Below are 26,554 nucleotides of genomic sequence, written 5' to 3' on the forward strand. Positions count from 1 at the left end.
CATTGATCGACCAGTTGACTGGGATCTCAGAATCCCACTGTTAGTTTTTCAAAACTATATATCTTTTAAAATTCAATATATTCCTAAAAAATTCATAGCTCCAATCCCCATATCAATCTATTTAAATCAAACTAACATCATAAAATATTAATTAAACATCTTAAATCATCCAGGAAAATCAATCATAAAAATTTCAAGATCTTACCTTAGAAACCCTTATCTCCAACTTTCACATCTTTCCTTTTCTTCTTCCTCTTCCTTTTTCCTTCTTTCTCTGTTCTTCTTTCAGTTCTGTGTCTCTCCCTTCAGTAATTTTTGGTTTCTTCTTACTCTCTCTTTCTCTACCATTTATATATATATATATATATATATATATATATATATATATATATATATATGTATTTTATCAAATCATGTGAATTGTCTAATATACTCATGAATCATTAATACCTGTAATGATATACACAAGAGCACCACAGATTTTTTCAAATCCATTTTATTTTTATTTCGGGTATTACGGATCCAGAGAAGTATTCATCTATACAGATGCCCAATTGCCTTTCTTTTATTGGATTATTTTTTTATTCCATTCGAGGTCTCAGTGTCATATATTTGTATATTTCCTCATCAGATCAAGTTGAATCAGATATAATGTAAATTAACACAGTCAAAATCTTAAAAAAAACAAAAACAATGAGGTTCATGCGGGCTTCTATTGTACCTGTCCTTGTAAGGAGTAGGCCAGTAATTCATGAACGTATTAAATGACCAGAGACAGGATGGTTGAATATGAAACGAAGACTCGAGCAAAAAAAGTCTTCCTTTCCTGAGAGAATGCAATAACTAGAGCAAGTTGCAATGTGAACAAATGAAGGTGCTTGGTCTTGGCCATATCTGCAGTCCCTCTCTATAAATACTACCACACAACCGTTCCCTTGACGCGCATTACATTGTTTTCTAAAGCCACCTGTAGATTGAACTCTTTGTTCAGCACCAAGAACTGAGCAACAGAAGAGAGGAAAAGAAATGTTTCAGAACATTATCGATGCCATCACTGGTTGTTGTACAGGGGACTGTAAGAAGAAGATAAGAGGCACTGTTGTGTTGATGAAGAAGAATATTCTGGACTTAACTGATTTAAATGCTTCGATTCATGATCGTTTTCGTGAGTTTTTAGGCCAAAGAGTCTCTCTGCAACTCGTCAGTGCTGTTAACAGTGACCCTTCAGGTACACGCACAATCTGTTCTTCTTCTATCATTTTGTTGCTTTCTCATTACTTGATGCCTTTTCAGCCCTAAAAGGCCATTTTTATTTGTTCTTTTATGGTGGGATATGTTCTTTTTTCCTGGATCACTGTAGAGGAGGTTTATTAAAAACACCTAGAATTATGGAACAAGGAAAAGATTAAAAAAAAAGCCAGAGGAGAGAGTATAAGCCATATACCAGAAAGAAACCAACAAAAATTTATCCTAGCAGTATCTATCATGTAGGCTGAAAATCATGACTCATTTCGCCATAAAAATTACTAAAATGCGAAACACACTAATTTGTGAGCTGCCTGTAGTCTGGTGTTTATACAAGTTCTGCTCCTTCAAGCACAAAAAAGGAAGTGATGGACTGGTGATTTAGTATAGATTAATTAAATTACTTGTCATAAATCAATTAGCTCCTTAAAAACCAAACAGATCATGGACTTGAACTTGGTTCCTCGTATCTGATGAAAGCCTTTGTGGATATTCTCCTACTGATTGGTATTGGGTGGTCTCCTGGGGTTCTTGGTGGCCTAGTTGTTGATAAGTCTTCTGGCTCCACAACCCCATCTGACTCTGCGGTTTGAACAGAATGATTTTTAAGGTTTTTTTTTTTTTTTTTAAATCAAAATTTGAGTTTAAATGGGTAAACTTATCTGTACCTAACCTGGGGCTTGATATTATAACTTAAAAATTATTTTCAATGCATAAACATTTTGCAGCAGCTACCTTCCATTTGTCTGATTCAGCTGGATGCACTATGTGTTAGTGATTATGACAGGCATATACAATTAATTAAAGATGACCTTGGCTTTCAACAAGCCACAAGCCACAAGCCACAAGCCAAGCCACAAGCCACAAGCCACAAGCCACAAGCCACAACCTACCCTGAAAGTGAAACATCGCAGTGGAATATCTTGATTTGCATGGTCACTATTGACCTTAAAATCCAGCCTCGGTTATCTATAAAGAACTTCAACTTGAAAATGTTGAGTGGTCATAATTGTAGCCCATCATTATTACTTTAGACCTGCAATTTCCTAAGATTGCACTGTTAGCTGACTGATGTGGATTTTGATGCCCCTTTGTAGCGAATGATTTGAAAGGGAAGCTAGGAAAACCTGCATATTTGGAAAAATGGATCACTACAGTCACTTCCGTAACAGCAGGCGAGACGGCATTCAAAGTTACCTTTAATTGGGATGAGGAGATTGGAATTCCAGGGGCGTTGCTAGTGGAAAATAATCATCAGAGTGAATTCTACCTTAAGACTGTCACCCTTGAAGGTGTTCCTGGCCTAGGTCAAGTCCATTTTGTTTGCAAATCGTGGATTTATCCTGCAGAACATTACAGTAAACGTCGTATTTTCTTCACTAACAAGGTACATAAGTAACCATAAAAGGCTGAAGGTAGTTGTACATGTTATCCTGAGCTAACGTTTTTGATACATTTGATAGACATATCTGCCACACGAGACACCAGCACCGCTTCGTAAGTACAGGGAAGAAGAACTGTTTCATTTGAGAGGAAATGGAGAAGGAGAGCTTAAGGAATGGGATCGCGTCTATGACTATGATTTTTACAATGATTTGGGATCTTCTAAAAAGAGTTCAGAGTATTACCGTCCTGTTCTTGGTGGCTCTTCGGAGCACCCTTATCCTCGTAGGGGAAGAACAGGCCGCAAAAAAGAAGGTCATCATCCGGTTGAGAATCTCAATAATGTCATCGATGGAAATCAGATTTTTTTACTGTTTAATTGTGTTTTTATCCTTCTTGTCATTTCTAAAGTTGTTCGATGATCTTGTTATCTCAAGCAGATCCCAACACTGAGAGCAGGCTGCCACTTCTGAAGAGCTTAAGCATATATGTTCCGAGAGATGAACGATTTGGTCATCTGAAGATGGCAGACTTCCTTGCTTATGCACTGAAAACCGTAGCTCAAGTTGTTAAAAATGGAGCGGATGCATTTGTTGACGCCACCCCTAATGAGTTTGACTCTTTTGATGATGTATTGAAACTCTATGAGGGAGGAATTGAGCTGCCTCATGTTCCTCTATTAGATAACATCAGGAAAATCTTTCCCTTGGAGTTTCTTAAGGAAATTTTCCGAACTGACGGGGAACGTTTTCTGGAATTTCCAATGCCTCAAGTGATTCAAGGTTTGAACTTAAACATTTAACTCTTTATGTTTGGGCTATTTTATAGGCATACATTCACCTATCTCTTTTTCTGACAACTTAATTGTGATATGTTACACAGATAATCATTCTGCTTGGAGGACTGATGAAGAATTTGGCAGAGAAATGTTGGCTGGAGTAAACCCTGTTCTCATTCGTCGTCTTGAGGTACACGGAAGCTCTAACAAATCTTTCTGTTTGGAAAATTTATCAAGACAAAGAACCATTTGGGAGTTTATGGATCACAGATCTTCTCATTCTTTGTTTCGAATAATAATTCATTGGAACGCAGGAATTCCCCCCGAAAAGCAAGCTAAATAGAGAGCTATATGGTGACCAAAATAGTAAGATAACTGAGGAGCACATACAGAACAGTCTGGATGGACTGACCATCGATGAGGTAATGATCTATCTCTATTAGTTTCTTTGACAGTCGAGTTTACAAATCGGAACTGCTGAGTTTAATCGCCTAGAAAAAGACAATTTTAGCTAAAAGAGTGTTTGTTGCATAGGCAATCAGGAACAACAGGATGTTCATATTAGATCATCATGATGCATTGATGCCATATCTGAGGAGGATAAACACTACTCCCACAAAGACTTACGCCACAAGAACCCTGCTTTTCTTGAAAGATGATGGAACTTTGAAGCCAATTGCAATTGAGTTAAGCTTGCCTCATGAAGAGGGAGATAAATATGGATCCAACAGCGAAGTCTACACCCCAGCTGAAACTGGTGTTGAAAGTTCCATTTGGCAGCTGGCTAAAGCTTATGTGGGTGTAAACGACTCCGGCTATCATCAGCTTATCAGCCACTGGTATACTCCGGCTAAGAAAAATCAACCACTACAAGAAAAAAATATTGATGCAGTTGATTGAATTAATTTCTGTTTCTAAATTTTCTTGTTTTTGTAACAGGTTGCATACTCATGCAGTAATTGAGCCATTTGTGATTGCAACAAATAGGCACCTCAGTGTGCTTCATCCGATACACAAACTTCTGGAACCTCACTTCCGGGACACAATGAACATAAATGCACTCGCAAGGCAGATCCTCATCAATGCTGGCGGATTTCTGGAATTGACAGTTTATCCTTCGAAGTATGCCTTGGAAATGTCATCATCACTTTACAGAAGCTGGGATTTCACTGAGCAAGCACTTCCTGAGGATTTGAAGAAGAGGTAAATCCTAGTCTATTTGTAAAGGCTAATTCATAGTTGTGATAATAAAAACATACAGAAATGTATGCTGATAAAAGACTCCAGGAACAATAGCTCGAGTAAATTCCATAATGCTTGGGAATTTAACTTTGATGAATGCTCTAACAACGCTTTATTTTATTCAGAGGAGTGGCAGTTGATGATCCAAATTCTCCGCATGGTGTTCGTCTCCTGATAAAAGATTACCCATATGCCGTCGACGGACTTGAGATATGGTCGGCGATCAAAGAATGGGTCAGAGACTACTGCTCTTTCTACTACAAGACTGATGAAATGGTTCAAAACGACACTGAAATCCAATCCTGGTGGAAGGAAGTGAGAGAGGTAGGGCATGGTGACCGGAAAGATGCACCCTGGTGGCCAAAGATGCAGACCCGTGAAGAGCTAATAGAATCATGTACCATAATCATATGGGTGGCATCTGCTCTCCATGCAGCTGTCAACTTTGGGCAATACCCTTACGGAGGCTACCTTCTGAATCGTCCAAGCACAAGCCGCAGATTCATGCCACAGAAACACTCTCCCGAGTACGAGGAACTCAAGTCGAACCCTGAAAAGTTTTTCTTGGAAACAATCACTGCCCAGTTGCAAACACTTCTTGGCATTTCCCTCATAGAAATTCTATCAAGGCATTCCTCAGACGAGGTGTATCTTGGGAAGCGAGACATTCTTGAATGGACAGCAGACGAAGAACCAACAGAGGCGTTTAAGAAATTCGGAAAGAAACTGGTTGTTATTGAGAAAGGGATATTAAATATGAACAGAGACGCGAGATACAAGAATCGTGTTGGGCCAGTCAAGGTGCCATACACTCTGTTGGTTCCTACCAGTGAAGCTGGGCTCACTGGAAGGGGAATTCCAAACAGTGTTTCAATCTAAAGCTTCTCCACAACACCATGTATTCTAGCTCGATATCATTTGTTGCTGTGCAGGCACATATGTCCTGCTGTAATAAACTTGATAAATAATGAAGAACAGAAGTTCTCCACAACACCATGTATTCTAGCTCGATATCATTTGTTGTTATGCAGGCACATGTCCTGGTGTAATAAACTTGATAAATAATGAAGAACAGAGGTTCTTTTTAGCCCTCTGATTGACATTCAACTACCTTAAACACTGTACATAGTCGGCTAATTTCCATACTGTGAAGTGTCTGTGCTTCCAATGGCTTGTATCACCAAAACCAAATTCAACTAGACCAGATAGAGGTTACAGGAAAACGCCATTTCTTGCTTCAGGAGCTCAAAATGATGGCACATTTCTTCTTCGTAAGAGTGAAACTACAAGTAGAGATGGATATTTTCTTGGTGAAAACTTGCTCTTGTTAGTTATTGTTATAAAGAAGTGATTCCCCCTTCATTAACTTGTTGAATGATGCACAAAAGCTATTTGAAGTTTGAAATTGTATTAGAGGTTATGGTTTAAAGTGGTTTTGTTAAGAAATATATTAAAATGATATTTTTTTTATTTTTTAAAAATTATTTTTGAGATCAACCCATTAAAAAGATCTTAAAACATAAAAAAATAATTAAAATTTAAGGAAATACAATTAAAATTATATTCTTAAATAGAGTAACGTTTGTCTATATGGTTCAAACGACATTTGATTTTAAAAAAAAAAAACATAAAAAAATAATGTCTTTTCAAGTTAAGTATAGTTTGAAAAGCAATATTGTGTAGACAAAGATCCTCCCAAGAGGTTAGCTAACTAAAAACATCTATTTAAACATTTTTAAATAATTTGTAAATTATTTTAAGAAACATTTTTATGAATTATTAAATTTCAAAAATATATTAAAACAAAATTTTCTCTTTTAAAGCTTGAAGAAACCTAATTCTGCCTAATTATATGGTTGTGCTCAACATAAGAAATAGCTAATTAAGAATTAAAATGTTTGGTTTAATTGAAAATCAAGATGTCAAAATTCGTTCACCAAAGAGTTGAGAAACCTTCCACAAAGTCTTCCCTAAGAAAATTGACATAATAACATGATAATGCTATAAAGTATGGTATCAAAACAAAATAAAAAAATAACCAAGCACTCAAATGCAAATAGACCAAAGTTAAAGGTCCTCAAATGTCAAACCAAAACAAAATAGTACACGAGAAGCTTGGTCTTGCTTCAGTACCTTCACGTCTACCACACATTCCTTATTAGTTATGACACCGAAAGTAGAGTCACGAAATAACTGCACATCTCGTAATGTTTATACTCATTTCTCGCAATGTTATTTGCTATGTCATAATAATTCATATAACTTAAAAGCACTGTATCATTTCTTATGATTTATCAAGAGGGAAACCCTGGCGCCAAATTAAAACAAAAGACAAAAAAATCACTGCAGAATTCGAAGCTCTGCATTTCTTCTCTCAAATTTGTAATGGTAAATTTGGTAAATTAGGTGAAGATCAATGGCAGATTCACAGCCTACGGATTCTTCAAAAATCTTCAGCCTTCGAATCGTATCGATCGATCACTACATGTCGCCTCCGATTCCTGGCGTCGATATTTGTTACAGTAGCTTTCAAGGTAACACAGAATGTACACCAAAAACCACTTGTCGTTCTGTTAATTTCAGAGACCTAGGGACTAGGGTCTCTAATTTTTTGATTTGTATGTAATCTTGAAGGCGGAAAAGTGAATGAAGTTCCAGTAATTAGGGTTTATGGCTCTACACCTGCTGGTCAGAAGACTTGTTTGCATGTTCATCGCGTAAGATTTTATCACTTACTTTTCCTGTAATTAATTTGGTAACTAAGTTTTGTAATGGGCAAAATTAAGGATTTTGAATTTGACTATCGTGTAAATGTTTTAAGACTTTTGGACTGATTTTTTTTGTTACTTGTCTTCTTGGTTTTTATTTTTATTTTTTTTTATTGATGACTTCGAGCTAAATTAGTTTTTTGAATTTTTTTAGGCTTTTCCATATTTATATGTACCGTGTTTGGATATTCCGATTAATGGAAATCGGGAAGGTATGATTTACGATAGGAATATTTTTTTTTCTTTGTGCTTTACAATAAATGTGTAAGTGATTCTTGAAGATGTTGAATTTATGCAGGAGATGCTTACACACATGCTATTTCGCTTGCTCTTGAGAAAGCATTGAAGGTTTGCTAGAATAAATCTTGCTGTTGATGCTGTTTTTTATGTACATGGATGATACTTTTAAATGATGTGATTCATGTGAAGGTTTTTGATTTGAGTGCGCAGCTTAAAGGAAATGTGGGTTCGAAAAGACAGCATGTGCATGGCTGCAGTCTTGTGAGAGCAAAGAAGTTTTATGGTTACCATTCAGATGAGGAGTTGTTTGTCAAGATTTACCTGTATCCAAGTGTTTTGTTGTGCATATTTGTGTTGTAGTTCTTTCTTTCCATAGTACTTTGGAGTTACTGTACTGAGCTCCTTGATAAATTCTAGATATTATCCACATGATGTCTCTCGTGCTGCTAACCTTCTTCTGGTAAAGTTCTGCTACCTGATGTGGATGTTAAGTTGTAGTGGGATTTTTTTGCTGATATTCATATCTGTGATCTTTTCCAGTCAGGTGCAGTTTTTGATAAAAGCTTGCAGCCTCATGAGTCTCATATTCCTTTCATTCTCCAGTTTCTGGTAAATTTCATATCCATTCAATTCTTATGCTATATGATTGTTAGGTGTGTATTCAAGTCAAGTGTATGTACACGCATATTGGTTTCATTGACAGAATTTCTTAATCTGTAATTGGTTTTGTGCTTGCAAAAGGTCCATTGTGTACTTTAAAATATCCCTTTTTAAAAATAAAATAAAAATTGCCATGTCACTTAATTCCAGGTAACGTGCAAGAGTTCTTTGTGAGTTGCTAAGCTTCTCTTCCTTGTAGGTTGACTATAACTTGTATGGAATGGGTCATTTACATTTATCGAAGATGAAGTTCCGTAATCCAGTACCGGATTCTTTTACCCCAAGAAAGTTTAGTAACAAATGTCAAAATGGACCAGAGATGGATGAATCAACTTGCATTTCTGCTGATTTACAGGTCATTCTTTTGACTTTTCTGTGCACATTCTCTTCAAATGTTGGCGAACATATCCCTGTAATTCACATTCTCAGACTTTTTATGTTGTTGTGAATCATTTTCATTAGGCAGATTCAAGTGGTGGTCAGTGTTTGGTTTCCCCAGTTTGGATCTCATCTACTATTCCTAGCAGTTGGATGTGGCAATTTTCCAGTGAATTTGATGTTTCATCAGACCAAGACATGCAACGTTGTAAACGTCAAAGCGTTTGTAACCTTGAGGGAGATGCCACCATTGATGGTTTGTTTGCTCCATTGTTGTGCCACTGAAACTATTTAAATTATGATTCATTGCTAAAATCGCTGACCATTTGTATGTTAGCAGATATTCTTAATCAGCAAAGTAAAATGTATACATCCCTCTCACAAGCACGTTCAGATGTGAAAATGGTGCAATCACTTATACCCATTTGGGAGGTTTGTTCCATTTGCTGCTGTTTTACATGCAATATGTGAACTTTTATGTTGTCTGGATATTCCTTTTTCAACTTTTCCCACTGGTGATACAGGAAGAGCATGAAAGGACTGGCATTAATGAGGTTACCATTCTGCCTGATCCAGGAAAACCACTTCCAGGGGATGTTTTGAAAACTCTGTTACATGCTCTTGAATTTGAGAGAAAACTTTCTGGATTGTGTATCAAGACAGAAGGCGATTTACCTTTGAGTGAAAGTAAAATAAATGTTTTGCCGACAGTGACTTTTACAACTGATGGAGAAAATTTGGCTGAACATGAAAATGTCAATTCTGATAATGCCAATGAAGAATTTTTAAAGTGCTCTGCAGAACAAGACACTATTCAATCTTCAGCACAAGGTTCTGTATGTGAAGAGACAGATGCAACACCCATGGAAATGAAGGATTCATGTTTGAAACTATCATCTGAAATAATTGGAACAGTGGATCCAAAGGTAGTTCTTATCTTCTTCCCAACTATAATTTTCTTTTCTTCAATGTTACCTGGCGTCTTTCCTATACTTACTGCAGTGTGATTTGCAAGGGTGTTTTGAAATAGAATGGTAGAGGGATCTTAGGGTTACATTGAATGCCTCTTGATTTCACTTTGGTGTTGTTTCATTCCATGTTTGTAAGTGCTGACTTGTTGTATCTATATCGGACATTGCTTTATAATCATCTCTTGTTGTCATCATTATCATGATTTTTTTTTAGCAAGCTCAAGTCTTATAACTGTTAAAGGAGATCGTTACTAGACAAGCATGTAGCATTACTCATGGTCATAGAAAGCTAAACTGCTACCACAATCTGAAAAACAATTTCAACAATGAAAATTTCTAGTGAGCAATTTGACTGCTAAACTCACAGAAAATAGTGTTTATATTGTGTTTTCCTAAGTAATGGACATGATCATTTCAGAACTTACTGAACAGCAAAGAATTATAACTAATGATGGAGACGAACCAGCTCATTCTTCTGTCTTCTCATTTTGTGCTGTATATGCTAGAGGGACTTAATATATTCCCTAAACATGTTTTTCAGGTTGCAGATGAAGAAGCCTTGGGCCTTTTAAGGTGGCTTGCCACTTCCCAGGCTGCTGAAGATATAAACTCTGATGATGAACTTATTTGTGACACAATTCTGAGTCCCCTTTTACCTGCAGCGACCATTGATAAAGTTCTGGAGAAAGCTAATATAGATTATGAGACTGAGTCTCAAAAAGAGTGTCAGGATATTCTTGATTCAATTGAGGATTTAGTTAACTTTGAGGATTTTAAGGAGAAAGCTTCTCATTCTGTTGATCATAGTCCTCAAACTTCATTAGAGAAAAAATTTCCCCAGTCTGATACTTTGCGTGCATCTCCTTATGGATCCGCTGGAAGTTCATTTAAGGTGGAGTCAAAAAGTGAATGTAAAGGGTATTCACAGGATCAGATATTACCGACTACTGACAGCTGCATCAGTAATAAGCAGAAAAGGAATAGGTCATTGTGGTGCTCATTACCTTTTTCTATAAACCAAAAGGCGAATGATGACCCACAAGTTGCCAGGTCCAAAGTTGTTGATCTTCATGTTGATGAAAGTAAAAACTATGCTGGAACAGTTGTTACTGGAAATGAAGAGGCAAAATGCTCTGATGCCTTACTAAATGCAGATAAAAATGCTTGTGAAGCAAGTGTTTTGGTTGGATGTTCAGTGCGTGATATGATGAGAAGAAAACGGTCCCGCCGAACTGCACAACATGGTGATGGATCTGTTCGGGTTAAAAATGTTCATTTGGGAGGAGAACAGGATGAATCCAATATTCTCTTTCCAAAACAATTGGATTTACATATACTACCTAATGATGAGAATGATAAAAGAGTTTATGGACCTCTGGACTTTAGGCCATCAGTTAACAACCAACAAAAAGAGTTTTTGGAGACATGTGTCCCTAAAGCCATACCCCATGCATCCAGCAGTGCTAGCTCAATGCAAGTTGTTACAAAAACTCTCTCAGCGGACACAAGGAGAGAAGAATTGCAATGCACTTTCACTCCCACGAAGCAAGATGCTGTGGTTTCTATAGTTGACTGTGAAATTAACAAAGGCAAAGAGTTTGATTTTGGAGGTGTAACCTCTATAGAACCCATTACCTCTACTGTCAGTTCCAAGTTTGATTCCTTACCTGATAATTACTTGTCTAAGCATATACTTTTGGCTGATAAGAGAATACAGAGAACTGAAGCTGCTGGTTCAAACTGCTCACCAGCTTTGCCTATTGATCATGATATGTTTGCAAGAGATAGTTATAACCCCAAATATGTTCATCAAGGCAGATGTTCCTTGCAGAATTTATATGACATACCAACTACGCATCTCATTGGCATGGGAATGTCAGTTGAAACTGGTCTGCAGAGTGAGAACTGCGCTGCAAACCAGGAAGGAGATTCTGGTCTATCTATACTTGGAAGCTCAGCACCCGAGGCTTTCAAAATGGGAGGAGAAACCGTAGACCAACTTGGGATGACCTTTTGCAAGAAGCCCCCCACTGCAGAATGGAAAGATGGAGCATCTGAAAATGTTTCCTCTTCACCTGCTCCATCATTTCTTCCCTCTTCTGCAAATGTGGAAAACAAAGACAGGACATCAGGTTGCATTTTCACTTTCCTTGGGAGAACATTTAGCTTCTCTCTCTTTTTTTTCACATACAAAAAATTTGTACATGTAGTCTAGTTTAAAAGTGATCTATTAGTTATGGCTAGTACTGAAAGGGGATTTTAAGCAAGCTTAGCATTCTATTAAGTTTGTGCTTTTGGTTGTTTTGACATTTCTTGTTTTTTGCATGCTGTCTTATTAGTGCCTGTTGGAAATTATTGCTGATCAACCTTTTTTCTATTCATGGGAGTACTTTAGGTGAACATCTCCCTTTTTTTTATGGAGATTATCATGATAAGAAAGGAGTGGAAATCAAGTCCTCTTCAAACATTGATTTCAATGCTCAACAAGAAGCTAGCATTGGTGTCCCAACTCACTATCTTAACGATGGTTCGGTCCTGTACCTTTTGACACATGTGTTTTCACCCCCCTCTGTAGATAGTGTCCATAGATGGTTACTGTGTGATGATAAAGGTATGATCTAGAATTACTAATGAACATGTCAGATAATTTTAATTACTTGAATTGTTTTCTTCTCAAACTCTTAGTTATGAATTTCCAGATGCTTTGAGAGAACTCAATGCAGTGTCAGCAGAGCCTTTACTTATGAAAGGTAGATTTAAATGCTTTTCATGGGCCCAGAAAAAATAAAATAAAATTCTAACCGAGGACTCTACTGTTTTTTCCAGGATCTTCTGAGATTGGTTCACAAAGCTGGTTACCCATTCATTGCGATAAGGTTTTAACTGAACCAACTCCTGTGGCTCATTTGATGCCTATCTTGGATCAAGCACCACAAGCAACAAATATGAATGATAATGCAGAATCTCACCTTTCTAGTGATGAGGCTCAAAGAAAATTGCAGAGTGAAGGAAATATCATGAAACTCAATCCATGCACCAATTGCCCCATGGATATCTCTCAAATTTCAGGCCCAGATAGGACATCAAGGCTCACTCCACTTAGTCAAATTGGGTTTCGGGATTCTGCCAGTGTTGGTGCCGGGCAACAACTGACATCATTAAGTATAGAGGTACTGATAACAACACGCGTATGGTTTGACCACATTGGTATTTTTCTTGTTTCTATAAGTGTTCAAATTTCCTTCCACCTATATGACCTTGGGCATACAAGTGGGCTTGAAACTTTCCCAATATGGTGAAAAACTGTATCGTGCAATCTAGTGTTTTGGCTAAAAATGTACCTTGTGATTGGAGTGAAACATTCCTTACAGGTTCAAGCAGAATCTAGAGGAGATCTCCGACCAAATCCTCGGTTTGATGCCATCAATGTTGTTGTTCTTGCGTTTCAGAATGATGGTGACTCTGCTGTTGAAGTTCATGTGCTTTTATATAGTAAAAGTAAATCTTGCCAAAGGTATGAATTTCAATCTCATACTTAAATTTTCTCTGCCCATTTTGTTTTCCTCATATTTGTTAAGTTGCGTATTTTCTATCTCTAATATTCTTGATGGTTTTTTGAAGTGCATGATTAGTGGAAAAGCAGTGGTTCGCATCACATGCTCTAGTATTGTTTGAGTTTTGGAGTTGTGAAAAATGAAGATTGAAATCTTTTGATTGGTGAAAAAAGAAAGAAAGCGTAGACTATTCTAATTTGTTTTGCTTCATTTGTCTTTTTTGCAAATTGATGGTATGTTCAAGGTTTTAAGTTGGTACCAATTGTTAATTACCGCAATTCTAGAGCCTGATCTTTTTCTTCAACTACATCACCAACACTCTGTATCCTTAAATTTCTATTTTTCCACAAATCTTCTGCACAAAAGTATTTATCACCTTTTTGTACTTGTCTTCTTGTATTTGCAGGAGTTATGATGGAACATCTGGGTGTAGTGTGCTTGTTTTCTCTGAGGAGAAGCACTTGTTTAGTCATTTTATGGCGATTATTGTTTCATTTGATCCAGATATTTTAATGGGTTGGGATGTACAAGGTGGTTCTCTTGGTTTTTTGGCTGAGAGGGCTGCACATCTAGGTATAGGCTTACTTAATAATATCTCTCGGACACCATCAGAAGCCAACATAGATGTTGGAGAAAGAGAAAATTCAGGAAAGGTAATACTAGATACTATGCTTAAAGAGTCATTAATTACTGATTCTGCACTTGTAGAAGATACAGTAATTGAGGATGAATGGGGCCGAACTCATGCCAGTGGTGTCCATGTCGGTGGTAGAGTTGTCCTCAATGTATGGCGACTGATGCGTGGTGAAGTAAAGCTTAACATGTATACTGTTGAAGCTGTTGGTGAAGCTGTTTTGAGGCGAAAAATACCATCAATTCCTTACAAAGTGTTGACAAAATGGTTTGCAAGTGGTCCTGGACGAGCCAGATATAGATGCATTGAATATATGATAGATAGGGCAAAATTGAACCTTGAGATAATGAATCAACTCGACATGGTACATTTATAAGGACTCATTGTTTGCATGTGTGATTGTTCTATCATTTTCCATCTTTGTGAACTTGATGGGAGTGCTTTTGCAGATAAATCGAACATCAGAACTTGCTCGTGTATTTGGCATTGACTTCTTTTCTGTTCTTTCTCGAGGTTCACAGTATCGTGTTGAATCTATGTTTCTGAGATTGGCACATACACAAAACTATCTTGCCATTTCTCCTGGGAATCAACAGGTTATTGCTGAATTGACAAGATCTTCTACCATATGTTGCTAATAAGGTTCTATCTACTTGCTGTTATGCATTTACAGAAGTTTTGGCACTTTGATTTTGTAGAATTCTGTGGAAGGTTTGCCAAAACGTTTTCTGTGTTGTTTTTCTTATTATTATGCCGGCTTATCGAGTTATTGCCTGTCTTCAAGTTTTAAGTTTGAAAACTTGGCCTGTTTGTTCTGCTGCTAGATTCTGGCAAATTCTTCTAGCTGCTTTCCATTGATGTGACTCCACACTTCTGCACTATGTAATTTTTGTAGTCAAACATCAATGGAAGTTGCAAAATATGATATCTTTATATGTTCACAAACTTACTGGTTGAAGCGTAATTACAATGTTTTTTATCCAGTTTACTCTGAACCTGAGGACCTGATCAAACTATGTTGCTAGCTACCTTTGAGATTCCTGATCACATATATGTTGAGGATCTTGATTTTCTGTTTTGTGGATTTTAAAGCATCGAATAATGTTTTCTTCTTTTCTTCCTTGTTGGCCCATTCTAGTGTTTACGTTGTTGGAGGCTATGCTTGCCTAAATGTTTACTGTAACTTTGGTTATGTATAGGTGGCTTCTCAACCTGCAATGGAGTGTTTACCTCTGGTGATGGAGCCAGAATCTGGTTTTTATGCAGATCCAGTTGTTGTCTTGGATTTTCAGTCTCTTTATCCATCGATGATAATCGCATACAACCTTTGCTTTTGTACGTGTCTTGGAAATGTTGCACCTTCAAAGGCAAATACACTGGGGGTTAGTTCATTTTCAACAGATCCAAGTGTTTTGCGAGATTTGAAAGATAAAATACTGTTTACTCCAAATGGCACTATGTATGTGCCTTCAGAGGTAATTCATTGAATTATTTCTTCTGTAAATCTTGAATTTTGCTTGCTGGGAATATTCAGTATTTCTGCATATCCCTAACTGGCTTTGGTTCTTGTGGGCTTTTTTATAGTTGCACAAGTTCTCTGAAAGTTGTCATGTGGTTGTGCTGCAGCCTTAAGTTTAACTACAGTTGGAGGAATTATTATTTCATGTATTGTATGTAGAAAGATTTAACATCTAATCAGTAGAGATTTGGACTGCTTCACTGTGTAGTTTAAATATGACTCTTCTATGAGTTTTAGTGACCGGAGATTTTGTTTGACCGTTCACATAGAATACAAGTGGGATTATATTTTGTTTTATCCCCTTTTTTTTCTACATTTGATGCTCTGAGATAAATCTTGCCTTTTTCTTTCAAATGCTTTTTGTAAGTGATGTGCGTTTTTTTCCATAAACAAAATAAGTGAAGAGAAAGATGAAAGAATAATTTGTCTCTCATCCATGCCATTCACAGATTCGAAAAGGTGTTCTGCCCCGTTTATTAGAGGAAATATTGTCAACTCGAATAATGCTGAAACAAGCAATGAAGAAGTTGGCTCCCTCACAACAAGTTCTTCACAGGGTATGACTGTAATGAAATAATTTCTAGTCAGTTGATCAATCTGCTCTTAGGTACAGGCTAGAAATGAACAACTTCTTCTTGACTTGCATGGCTTTTCTAATTCTTGTTTGAAATGGTTTAAAATTCCCTGAATTCTGGAGTTTTTGCAAATAACATCACACTGAAGGTAACTGTAAGGTGTAACATTTTGAAAGACACAAGTGAAAGGCATCATTTTGTGCTCTTTCTCTACATGTACTTTTAACTTTTTTCTCCCTTCAACATCTGTCTTATTTTATCCGTCAGATTAAAATGCTCTTGGTGAATAAATCCTTTTCCAATGGATCTATACTAAATTACATGGAATTTCTTTCTGCATGATTTTGTTCGCAATCCTTCTTGAATAAATAAACATGGAGTTGTTTCTTCAGTTGTACTGTAATTGATTTTATGTGATTATGCTTGGATATGATCTTTAATACACTAATTTTTGGTTCTTTCAGATATTTAATGCAAGACAGCTTGCTTTGAAGCTGATCGCAAATGTAACCTATGGCTATACAGCTGCTGGATTTAGTGGTCGCATGCCTTGTGCAGAGCTTGCTGACAGTATTGTTCAGTGTGGCCGAAGCACATTGGAAAAGGCTATTTCTTTGGTAAATGCAAATGAAAAGTGGAAGGCTAAAGTGATATATGGTGATACTGATAGGTATGTGATATCTAGGAGTTAAAAGCATGTGATACAAACTCAAATAAGTTTTACTATGTTCTTCTTTCAAAATGGTAGGTTAACTTTTTGATGTTTGGCTTGGATGACATTTTACATAAAAAAAAGACATGGTCATAAAGTGTTAGATTAGAAAGACTACCGAAGTTGATTTTTTCCCGCCAATTCCACCAATTTAAAAGTAATTTATTTTATTTGGAATGTTACTCACAAAATCCGATCACAAGTTGAGGTGTTTGGAAGGTCATATGCTGTTTGCTGGCCTTCTTTTCAGCATCCTTGGAAAGACATGTTTGGCTGATATACTCAGAAACACATGCACACACATTCTTCTCAGCGAGTTTACAGACTAGTGCTGCGAAAATGTCTTCTCAAGGAATAAATTTTGCTCAATGCCTAGCAAGCTTGAGGTTTAGTTCTCTTCTTCCAGTGTCTCTTACATGTATGAGGTTTGGTTTATGCAGCATGTTTGTCCTCCTCAAGGGATGCAGTGTCAAAGAATCTTTTCAAATTGGACGTGAAATAGCATCAGCTGTAACTGCAATTAACCCAGATCCAGTTACTCTCAAATTGGAGAAAGTCTATCATCCATGCTTCCTTCTTACTAAGAAACGTTATGTTGGTTACAGTTATGAGAGTGCTGATCAGATTGAACCTATGTTTGATGCTAAAGGTATCGAGACAGTTCGCAGAGATACTTGTGGTGCCGTTGCCAAGATAATGGAGCAGTCGCTGAGACTCTTTTTTGAACATGAAGACATCTCTGAGGTGGAAATTGATATGTTCTTTTGCCCCTTTTTTAAGCAATGTGATGAAAATGCTGAAAATCTACTTTCAAGCTATTGATTTCATAAATAGGTTTATTGAAAATAATAGTGAATGGTTTGTTCATCATTCAAGATGAAAAAATGAAGGCTTTAGTTACCAGATGACATGGCCAGCTGTGGAACTATATATCAATGAGGACTCCCTCAATGTTTGTTCTGGCTAGAGTTTCTCTTTTGAAGTTTTATGGATTTTCCATCTATGCTTTTTGAGGGAAAGTTTTCCATGTCCTTCTGCAGGTTAAAACATATTTGCAGCGTCAATGGACACGGATTCTATCTGGAAGAGTGTCTCTTCAAGATTTTGTTTTTGCAAAAGAAGTTCGGTTGGGTACCTACAGTACAAGGGCTTCTTCAGCACTCCCACCAGCAGCAATTGTAGCTACAAAAGCAATGAGAGCTGATCCCCGGGCAGAGCCATGCTATGCAGAGCGAGTGCCTTATGTTGTGATCCACGGGGAGCCAGGCGCTCGACTAGTGGATATGGTTGTTGATCCATTGGACCTCTTGGCCATTGATTCCCCTTTCAGATTAAATGATGTATATTACATCACCAAGCAGATAATCCCAGCTTTGCAGCGAGTTTTTGGACTTCTTGGTGCTGACTTAAACCAGTGGTTTTCAGAGATGCCCCGAGCAGCCCGGGAATCTTTTGCTAAGCGCCCTTCATATGCTCCAAATCCTCAAAGAACCAGAATAGACTATTATTACCTTTCAAAACACTGTGTCCTGTGTGGTGAGCTGGTCCAAGCATCAGCACATATATGCAACAAGTGTTCACAGAGGGAAATTGCTGCTGCAACAGCTGTGATTGGAAGGACTTCCAAATTGGAGAAGGAGATGCAACACCTTGCTGCTGTAAGAATTTCTGTCATTCTCTCATGAATTCTATTTGATATTAGGATTACAGGAGTCAACACACTTGTGATGTATCACTGTCCATTACAATTAGATCATAATCACTGAAGTCTATCGACTTCCATGATGTGACACATAATTCAAGTAACCTAGTTAATTCAGTCAGCCTCTCTGCTTGTTCATCTTTCTATTTTTGCCTTCTCATAACTTCAGTTCTTATTTGGATTGAAGTATTGGGTTGCAACAATTTAAACTGAGTTCACATTGGATTCAAAGAGTGTTGATTATCTTGCAGATATGTCGACATTGTGGAGGTGGGGACTGGCTTTTGGAGAGCGGGATCAAGTGTACCTCACTCGCATGCTCAGTGTTCTACGAGAGGCGTAAAGTTCAGAGAGAACTACAGGGTCTCTCTGCTGTTGCTGGAGATAAAGGTTTCTACCCTAAGTGTATGGTTGAATGGTTTTGATGCCTGTTTCTCGTACATGTATTGCTTGAACACACGAGGAAGGCCCTTTTATGTTTCCCATATCTTCCATCTACACGTTAAAGCTGGTGGAGTCGATCTCTTTTGACCAAACATTCCTCAATTGAATCCACCATGTCCATTACTCATGTTTCAGAGAGAATTCAGCATTTTTTCTGTTACTAAATTATGATAATGACTTGAGAGAGGAAGGAGGCATTAATATTGGAGAGAGAAGTAGTTAAACTTTAAGGGAAGGTATTGATTCAACCTCATGACTAGTGCTGGTTGATCTAGGATGTTTTTGGAAATATAATGTAAATCATGTTATTTTAAATTATAATTTTTTTTTGTTTAAAATGAATATTTTATGTGTTTAGATTTTTTTTATATACTGATATAAAAAATAATTTTTTTTTAAAAAAATAAATTATTTCGATATATTTTTAAATTAAAAATATTTTAAATTGTTACTATTACTATAATTTTAAACACATCTTTAATAATCCAACCATTAGGTATTACTAAATATATGTTAGATTAGATTGATAAAGTTTATACATTTCTAAATAATCTAGATTAAAAATAAATACAAACTATAAAAACAACTTGAAAATCAATAAAAATTATATAAGAGTGTTAAACAAATATAAATGATTTTGAAAATAAAAAATACAAGTTTCCTTGTAAATTGAGTATCTTGTTACAATGAAAAAAAAAAAAAAAAAACAAGAGCATGCTTTGAGGATGCATTATTGTTTTTTATTATTATTATTATTATTTATTATTTTAAAAAAAGACCTGCCCCTGAATCCTTTTAAGCACATTCAATTTCTCATTTGAGAAAAAAGAAATACCGGCTTTTCTATTTTTTATCGTAGTGTTTGTTTTTATTTATTTTTCTTGAGAATTATAATTTTTTTTTTTTCTCAATTTCTACTTGCCTGTTTAGGCCCATGAACACTTAGGACACAACAAAACCCAAAAAGGGTTTAAGACCTAAACTAAAGGGTTTATGGCTCAAGAAGGATTTGCTCTCTCGTCTTCTTCATCTCCTCTCTCGGTTCCAATGAAGGTTTTTGCTACCTTCTAATCTCTCCCTAAAAATGGCACGAACACCAATCTCTCTCCTTCTCTTAAGACGCCTAACTCTCTCTTCCCAAAACCCTAAATCCCCACTCTCTCTCCTCCTCTTTAACAGCTTTTACCTTAAACCCTACTCAACCACCACAACTGATAACCCCTCCACTGAGCAACCAAAACCCAGCCCTCTCTCAGCTCGATTGAGCTTTGTCTTTGATCAAATTGATTCCATTGAACGTGAGCGTGCTGAAAAACACCAAACCCTCCAAAAAATCCGTGCTTGGCGCCAATCCAAAGACACCCCACAGCAAGAACAGCAAGAGCAAAACCCAGAAACCATTACTACCCAAAACCAAGAACTTGTTGGGTCTCAAAACCCAGAAACGATTCTCTCTCAAAATGAAAATTTGGAATCTGGGCTAAGTGCTGATGGTGATACTAGCGTTGATCTTGAAGAGTCTGATCTGATAGAGTTGAAGAGGAAGGAAGTGGAGTTGGTGCATCCATGGCCAGAGTGGATAGAGTTGATGGAGAGATTGGTGCAACAGAATTATTTTGATCATAGAAGGAAAGTTGCGGACAATATGGTAGAAAGTTTGGGACTTGATGTTTCTGGGGTTGGGTATGATTGTGATGGTGATGGTGATGGTGTTGGCATTGATTTTAATGATTACAAAACTGTACAGACTGCTTGTCTTAATTTTGGCAAAGACCGGTTTGATATCTTCAGGTTTGTGTTGTTTTAAAGTTGGTTACTTGATTGCGGAAATTGAATGGAAATCGTTGCTTACTTCTTTCTCTCTGTTGAAATGCATGCGAGTTTTTCTTGGAAGTGCTTTTGTGAGGGTTATAGGATATTTGATTGTAAATGCAATTTGGTGGTACAGTACAGATTGGCTATAATTTGTTAGAAGCTTTGAGGTCAGTATGGTCTCTGCTTCTCTTTGTTAAATTCCTTGCCACAATTATTTTATCAAAGAACGAATGAGAGAAAATGGTTGGAATTGTGAACTGTAAAATACAACCTGTAGGATCGTCTAATATATGCACTGTACCATATTTACTAAACTAAGCTTTTTGGCTTGCTGTTTCAATCTCTCTGTTTTCTCAAAGTGAAATAGTACTGAGTGTAACATTGTATTCATGAATCTGAGAGGTGTAGCAACGAATTTATTTTATTATTTAAAATAGTTAGCATGCTTATTACGGAATTAAAATGATTAGAGGATTGATTATGAGGATTTCAAGACTTCACTGACTACTTGTCTTAATTTCGCTAAAGATCAGTTTCATATCATGAGTTTGGTGGGTAGAGTTCATATTCTTGTTCTAAAAGTTTCTAACTTGGTTGCTTGAATGAAAGAGCATTTTTTGGTTTAGTTTTTTCTATGTGTCTGGTAATGTATATGATTTTTTTGGTTGAAGTGTAATGGGATATGGAATACATCTAAATGCAATTTGGTGGGATTACACAAATATGAGTGAGTAGATGTTTTTGTGGTTTGATGTGGTTTCAGATTTTCATGTTTAAGTTTTCCAATGCTGTTTTCAAAACGCATAAGCTTTTTTAGCTTGAGGCTGTGTTGAATTCTGCCAGAATTTTTGCTCATTCAACCATGGAATCAGGCTTCGTAGGTTTGGGTTCTGTGGTGAAATCAACTGTATTAACGTTCATCAAATTATGAATGGAAGAAGTGGCTGTGGCTGCATTGAGCTCTGTGAACTATACAATCTAATATAGTCACAGTTCAATCTTTGCTAAACTAAGCTTTTGGCTATATGTTCAATTCTGTGTTTTCCAAGTGTAAACAGTGTCCTACATCCTAGATGTATGAAACAACAGAAGTTTTAAATTTGTATTTTATTTTGTGATGCCTATCATTAAAATACACGTTTTAAGTGCAAGATTTTTAATCTAGGCTTATATTCTTGATGTTTTACAAGTAATTCTATTCTAGTTATGGTCACTTTGCTTGACTTGTGACGAGAAAGAATTGATTTCAGGTCCTTGTCGAGACAGGATATTCAAATTTTGGTAGGCTATGGATGCCCAAGCGTGGACAAGAAGGTTGTCTTCTCTTCAAAGCTTTTGAGGAAGCATGTCCACCTTGATGAAGGGGATGTAAGTGATACTTTCTTAGACTTCTTAGTTACCTATTCATACTTTAAAATAGTGATATATAATCTCATGTGGCTTTTTTTTGAATGACATCTTGTGACATGCTCTTATAATTTGCTTTCCTTTGGAATCTCATCCGTCAATACAATTGTTTGCAGGGGCTTCATAGTATATGTGCCCTTGTTTTTTGGATGTGTCACATCCTCTACCTGTTAAACTTGGAAGTGAATATGTAAACTGTTCTTTTCATATGCTTTCATATTATTGTCTTTGAAGAGGATAATGTTCTTCCTAAACATGTTATAAGCTGGACAGGGTGTTCAAGTTAAAGATAGTTGTTGTGCCAAAAAGTCCAATATGCATTTGCACTTCTATAAATTTATGATTGCTTAGCAATGGCTATTTTAAAGACAACTGCCTTTGTTTTTCAGGTCTGTAGTAACTGCAGTCTGAGGAGCTCATGTGAAAGAGGATATCTAATAACTAATAAAGAGGACGAGGCACGGACTATTGACCTTATGAGGGTTCTTTTAGCTCATGGTTTTGAATCCATAAATGGATCGGTAACCAATAAGTCTCTTCTGAAACAAAAATCTGTCAGAACTGTTGTTCGTAAGTTACTTCATGAGGTTGTAAAGTTGGGTGCAGTTCCAATAGATCCAAATCTCCCCCCTCCAGTGATTAAAAGGCCTCCACCAAAAGTGAAGCAACCTCCTCCTCCTCCCAGGAAACGAGTCGGACGTGATGACATTGAGATGAAAAGGGGGGATTGGCTGTGTCCCAAGTATGTTCCTCTTTATGAGTTTATGACTTCCTCATGTGCAGTCATATATTTTTTTGTTCTTAATGTAAGACTGCTGGATGCCTAATCTGGGGATGCACTTAGGCATTTTCTGAAACTTCTGAAAAATTATTGGACTCTTTTTCTCTGCTGCTCTCTAGGTAATCCTATGAATGTTTTGTCCTTTTTTGGCTCGATCTATGGTTCAACCTAGGTAATCTTATGTGCATCCTTGGAATATCTGTAGTTACATGTGGTACTCTTGCCAGGAAGATCTTAAATGCAATTGTCATGACAAGTTCAAGAGTTTTAAGAACAGAATTAGCTAGTTGTTTCAACTACAAAGACAAGTTTTAAATTGTGTTTTAAAACCAGCATTATCTAATTTTTTCAACTATACAGTTATTGTCATAGTTTAAATGCTTTATTGCTAAGAATGCTGCCTATATTTTCTCAGGTGTGACTTCATGAATTTTGCCAAGAATGCAGTATGCTTACAATGTGATGCAAAGCGGCCCAAGAGACAGTTGCTTCCAGGGGAATGGGAATGCCCAGAGTAAGTCTTCCATTGCAAATCATTAGTGTATTTCCCCACTTTACTGTCTTTGTTGCCACATATTTCCAAATCATGTGGTGGTTATAAGTCTCTGCTTATTCTGTATCATTTCTATACAAGAAAACAATGCAGCTTCTTTGTAAAATTTTCTGTGTCGTGCAGTTTGTTGGTAAAATTTTGAAGTGTTTTGCTCTTCGCAATGGCAGGTGTAACTTCTTAAATTATAGGAGAAACATGGCATGTTTCCATTGTGATTGCAAGCGTCCACCTGATGCATTTATGGAAAATAAAATGGAAGAAAGGCAGTATGGTAGCAGAACAAGGTCGGAGAAGATTGTCAGCCGCCCAGAAGTTTCAAATGCCTGGAATTTTGACTTTGATGACAATGAATCAGATGGGGCAGATGTTGCTGCTTTTGAGCATGCAGATTCTACATCAATGGTTGAAGACTCACCTCTGGAGAGTCAAGCTAATGAAGGAGATTTTGGACGGAATGCAGACGCTTTAAATGGAACCAGAAGAATTTCAAGGGTCCATGAAAGAGAATATTCTGATCCTGGGCATGATGGATTTGGAAGGGGGTTTGATGATTTTGATGATGAAGATGATATTAACAGTTATGAAATAGATACCCAAAATAATAAACCTGCATGGAAGACTTCTCAAAACAATTTTGTTGATCAAGGGATTTCTGAATTGGAAGATGATGGAGGTTCTGATGACAATTTGGGCAGCCGGCTCATGACAAATCCTTCTGTTAAGCCATCAAAGCCCAGGAGTCAAAGAGCAACTTTCTCTGGCTCTGATGGGAACGGACTGGGTATTGATTCAGATGAAGAGCGCTCAGTTCATCCGAAATGGAAATCCAGTCATGTTGCTGATGTTAGACACAAAAATAGAGGTAGAGGTCCAACGGGCCCTTCCAAGGGATTAAGTTTTGGGTCAGACGAAGTTGATTCTGATGTGGATGATGATTTTGGTTCCAGCCAGAGGAAACAGAGAACAAAGGGTTATGGTAGAAGAAATGAGAGAAATTCTGATTGGGAAGATGCTTCCATTTCTGGTTCAGAATCCGATGGCAATGATCGGCGTTCCAGGAGAAATAAGTCGGGAGGTAACAAAACTGGATTTGGTAGAAGAGATGACAATTTTAGGGATTGTGATAATGACTTTGTGAGAGACAATGAGATGAGAACGAATGGTAAGATAGGTGATAGAAGAAAGTCTTGGGGTGATGATTTTGATAGATCATCACCTGGTCCCCATGGTAAAAATAGAGGATTTCGAGGCAATGACCGTTCTGGGTGGAAAATGAATGATGCAGGTGGTGAAAGAAGAAAGTCTTGGAGTAATGATTTTGATAGATCATCACCAGGTCCGCATGGTAAAAACAGAGGATTTCGAGGCAATGACCATTCTGGGTGGAAAATGGATGATGCAGGTGGTGACAGAAGAAAGTCTTGGAGTGATGATTTTGATAGATCATCACCAGCTCCTCATGGTAAAAACAGAGGATTTCAAGGCAATGACCGTTCTAGGTGGAAAATGGATGATGCAGGTGGTGACAGAAGAAAGGCTTGGGGTGATGATTTTGATAGATCATCACCAGGTCCTCATGGTAAAAGCAGAGGATTTCGAAGCAATGACCGTTCTGGGTGGAAAATGGATAATGCAGGTGGTGATTCACGGAATTTTAATGGACCAAAACGAGAAGGATTTAGAAAACGACAAGGAGGAAGGTCGCAAGAATACAATATGGACAAGGATCCCGGTGAATTTAGAAATAGCCGACGTGTTATTGAAAGGTAAATTTGAGCTACAAATGACAAGCATGTACCGTTTCAGAACATGATTAGTTTTGCTGCTAATAGCTCGCAGCTGTGAAATCAAGTGGTCATGTTGACTTTACCTGGGAAGGCTGTGATCGGAAAGCAGAGATGAAAATTGCTAGTGCTGCTTTCTTTTGTATACGCCGCCACTAGTTGCTCCACCCTCAAGAATAATGCCATATTAGCTGCTTTACCCTGTAAGTGAGATTTGGTGGGTCACCTGTTTTTTTTTTCTTTTCATCGTACTGTTGTCAAATTTGAGATTGAGTGTCGGTAATAGAAGGAAAGAAAAGGAAAACCAATGACTTGCTTTGGTCTTTACATCCTAGCATATGATTCTTTTTATTTCATGTTTTTTTAATTTTATCTCATAGTTGCATATACTACTAATTTCTTATGTTGTTTTATTTGCACGATAACAAGAAATTGCATCTCGAAGTTTTTTCGAACAATTTACAGATCCATTTTCGTTCATATGCGTGCATGATATTTTTATGGTTTGAATTAACCTTGTCGTTGTAACCTCATGTGGATGATGGAATCTACTTTTCCATACTCGAAACCATGGCTTAGAAATGATACTGGCGTGTCAGGGAGTCTATCAGTAGAGATCAGATGGTTAGATAATTCTGAATGAGTCTCTGTGATCATTCAAAATCATCGAATAGCATTAGATGGCAAATTCAGATCAAGAATTTCCTGTGCTGGGACTCATTCAGAATTATCTACAAGAAGGTCAACTGCATTATTTGTTTCTGAAAACATTAACTGGATACATCATGGTTTGGTTGCCGCATGTTCTTATAATGGAATCTGTTTTTCATTCCTATAACAGCTCCTTCCCTAGTACTCATTTCTTCTTCGCAGTCACCATGCCATGTGCTGCCATTCTTACCAACCTTTCTATTCTTGTTTTTAGTACAATTGACCGTTTTCTTACTTAGTGTTGTAAAAAAGTAGAGACCATTATTACCTGACTTGTGACCTTTAAACCTATTGATTAATTCAGGTTTTTTTAACTGATTTTTTTTTTTAAAAAATTATTTTTTAGTAGTGCACAACCCTACTCTCGTTTTTCACAATGCAAAACAGCCCTTCTCGCTTTCCTCTTAGATACAAATTTTTCTCCACTGATGAAGAATTGATCGGCTTTTATCTAGATAAAAAAGTCAATGGTGAAGGTTTGCTTGCCAAAGCTGCTAGCTTGTTCAAGGACTGCAATATTTATAGCGAAGAAGAACCCTGGGAGATCTTCAACAGGTTTGAAGGTCACAAGTCAGGTAATAATGGTCTCTACTTTTTTACAACACTAAATAAGAAAACGGTCAATTGTACTAAAAACAAGAACACAAAGGTTGGTAAGAATGGCGGCACATGGCATGGTGACGATGGAGAAGAAGTGA

General features: G+C 37.0%; 3 protein-coding genes across 5 annotated transcripts; all 3 read left to right on the forward strand.

The window, feature by feature from the left end:
* The first annotated feature begins 843 nt into the window (after positions 1–843).
* On the forward strand, positions 844–5,755 carry LOC118060797 (probable linoleate 9S-lipoxygenase 5). Its single transcript, XM_035074073.2, has 9 exons — positions 844–1,228; positions 2,343–2,632; positions 2,709–2,943; positions 3,069–3,410; positions 3,511–3,596; positions 3,721–3,828; positions 3,941–4,245; positions 4,346–4,609; positions 4,774–5,755. The coding sequence occupies exons 1-9, from the start codon at positions 1,027–1,029 to the stop codon at positions 5,525–5,527; spliced, it is 2,586 nt and encodes an 861-aa protein (XP_034929964.1). The 5' UTR covers positions 844–1,026; the 3' UTR covers positions 5,528–5,755.
* Positions 5,756–6,938: 1,183 nt separating this feature from the next.
* Positions 6,939–19,143, forward strand: LOC118060799 (DNA polymerase zeta catalytic subunit). Of its 3 annotated transcripts, none has more exons than XM_035074076.2 (24): positions 6,942–7,182; positions 7,283–7,365; positions 7,571–7,628; positions 7,715–7,764; positions 7,867–7,979; positions 8,074–8,116; positions 8,197–8,265; positions 8,516–8,671; positions 8,779–8,950; positions 9,035–9,126; positions 9,219–9,620; positions 10,207–11,797; positions 12,061–12,276; positions 12,365–12,415; positions 12,492–12,835; positions 13,037–13,179; positions 13,626–14,217; positions 14,303–14,449; positions 15,053–15,328; positions 15,822–15,929; positions 16,412–16,617; positions 17,100–17,403; positions 17,700–18,317; positions 18,613–19,143. In XM_035074076.2, the coding sequence occupies exons 1-24, from the start codon at positions 7,065–7,067 to the stop codon at positions 18,784–18,786; spliced, it is 6,126 nt and encodes a 2,041-aa protein (XP_034929967.2). In that variant the 5' UTR covers positions 6,942–7,064; the 3' UTR covers positions 18,787–19,143. The 3 variants fall into 3 exon arrangements, with proteins under 3 accessions (XP_073260072.1, XP_034929967.2, XP_073260071.1); XM_073403970.1 differs by having other exon boundaries at positions 14,375–14,449; XM_073403971.1 differs by lacking the exons at positions 17,700–18,317; positions 18,613–19,143 and having other exon boundaries at positions 6,939–7,182; positions 17,100–17,169; positions 17,265–17,403.
* Positions 19,144–19,756: 613 nt separating this feature from the next.
* Positions 19,757–25,270, forward strand: LOC140954471 (uncharacterized). Its single transcript, XM_073404101.1, has 5 exons — positions 19,757–20,596; positions 21,871–21,988; positions 22,417–22,769; positions 23,224–23,322; positions 23,529–25,270. Exons 1-5 carry the CDS (start codon positions 19,890–19,892, stop codon positions 25,129–25,131), a joined length of 2,880 nt encoding a protein of 959 aa, XP_073260202.1. The 5' UTR covers positions 19,757–19,889; the 3' UTR covers positions 25,132–25,270.
* The last annotated feature ends 1,284 nt before the right edge of the window (positions 25,271–26,554 follow it).

This window comes from Populus alba, chromosome 13 (genome assembly GCF_005239225.2).
Source record: "Populus alba chromosome 13, ASM523922v2, whole genome shotgun sequence".
Taxonomy (NCBI): Eukaryota; Viridiplantae; Streptophyta; class Magnoliopsida; order Malpighiales; family Salicaceae; genus Populus; species Populus alba.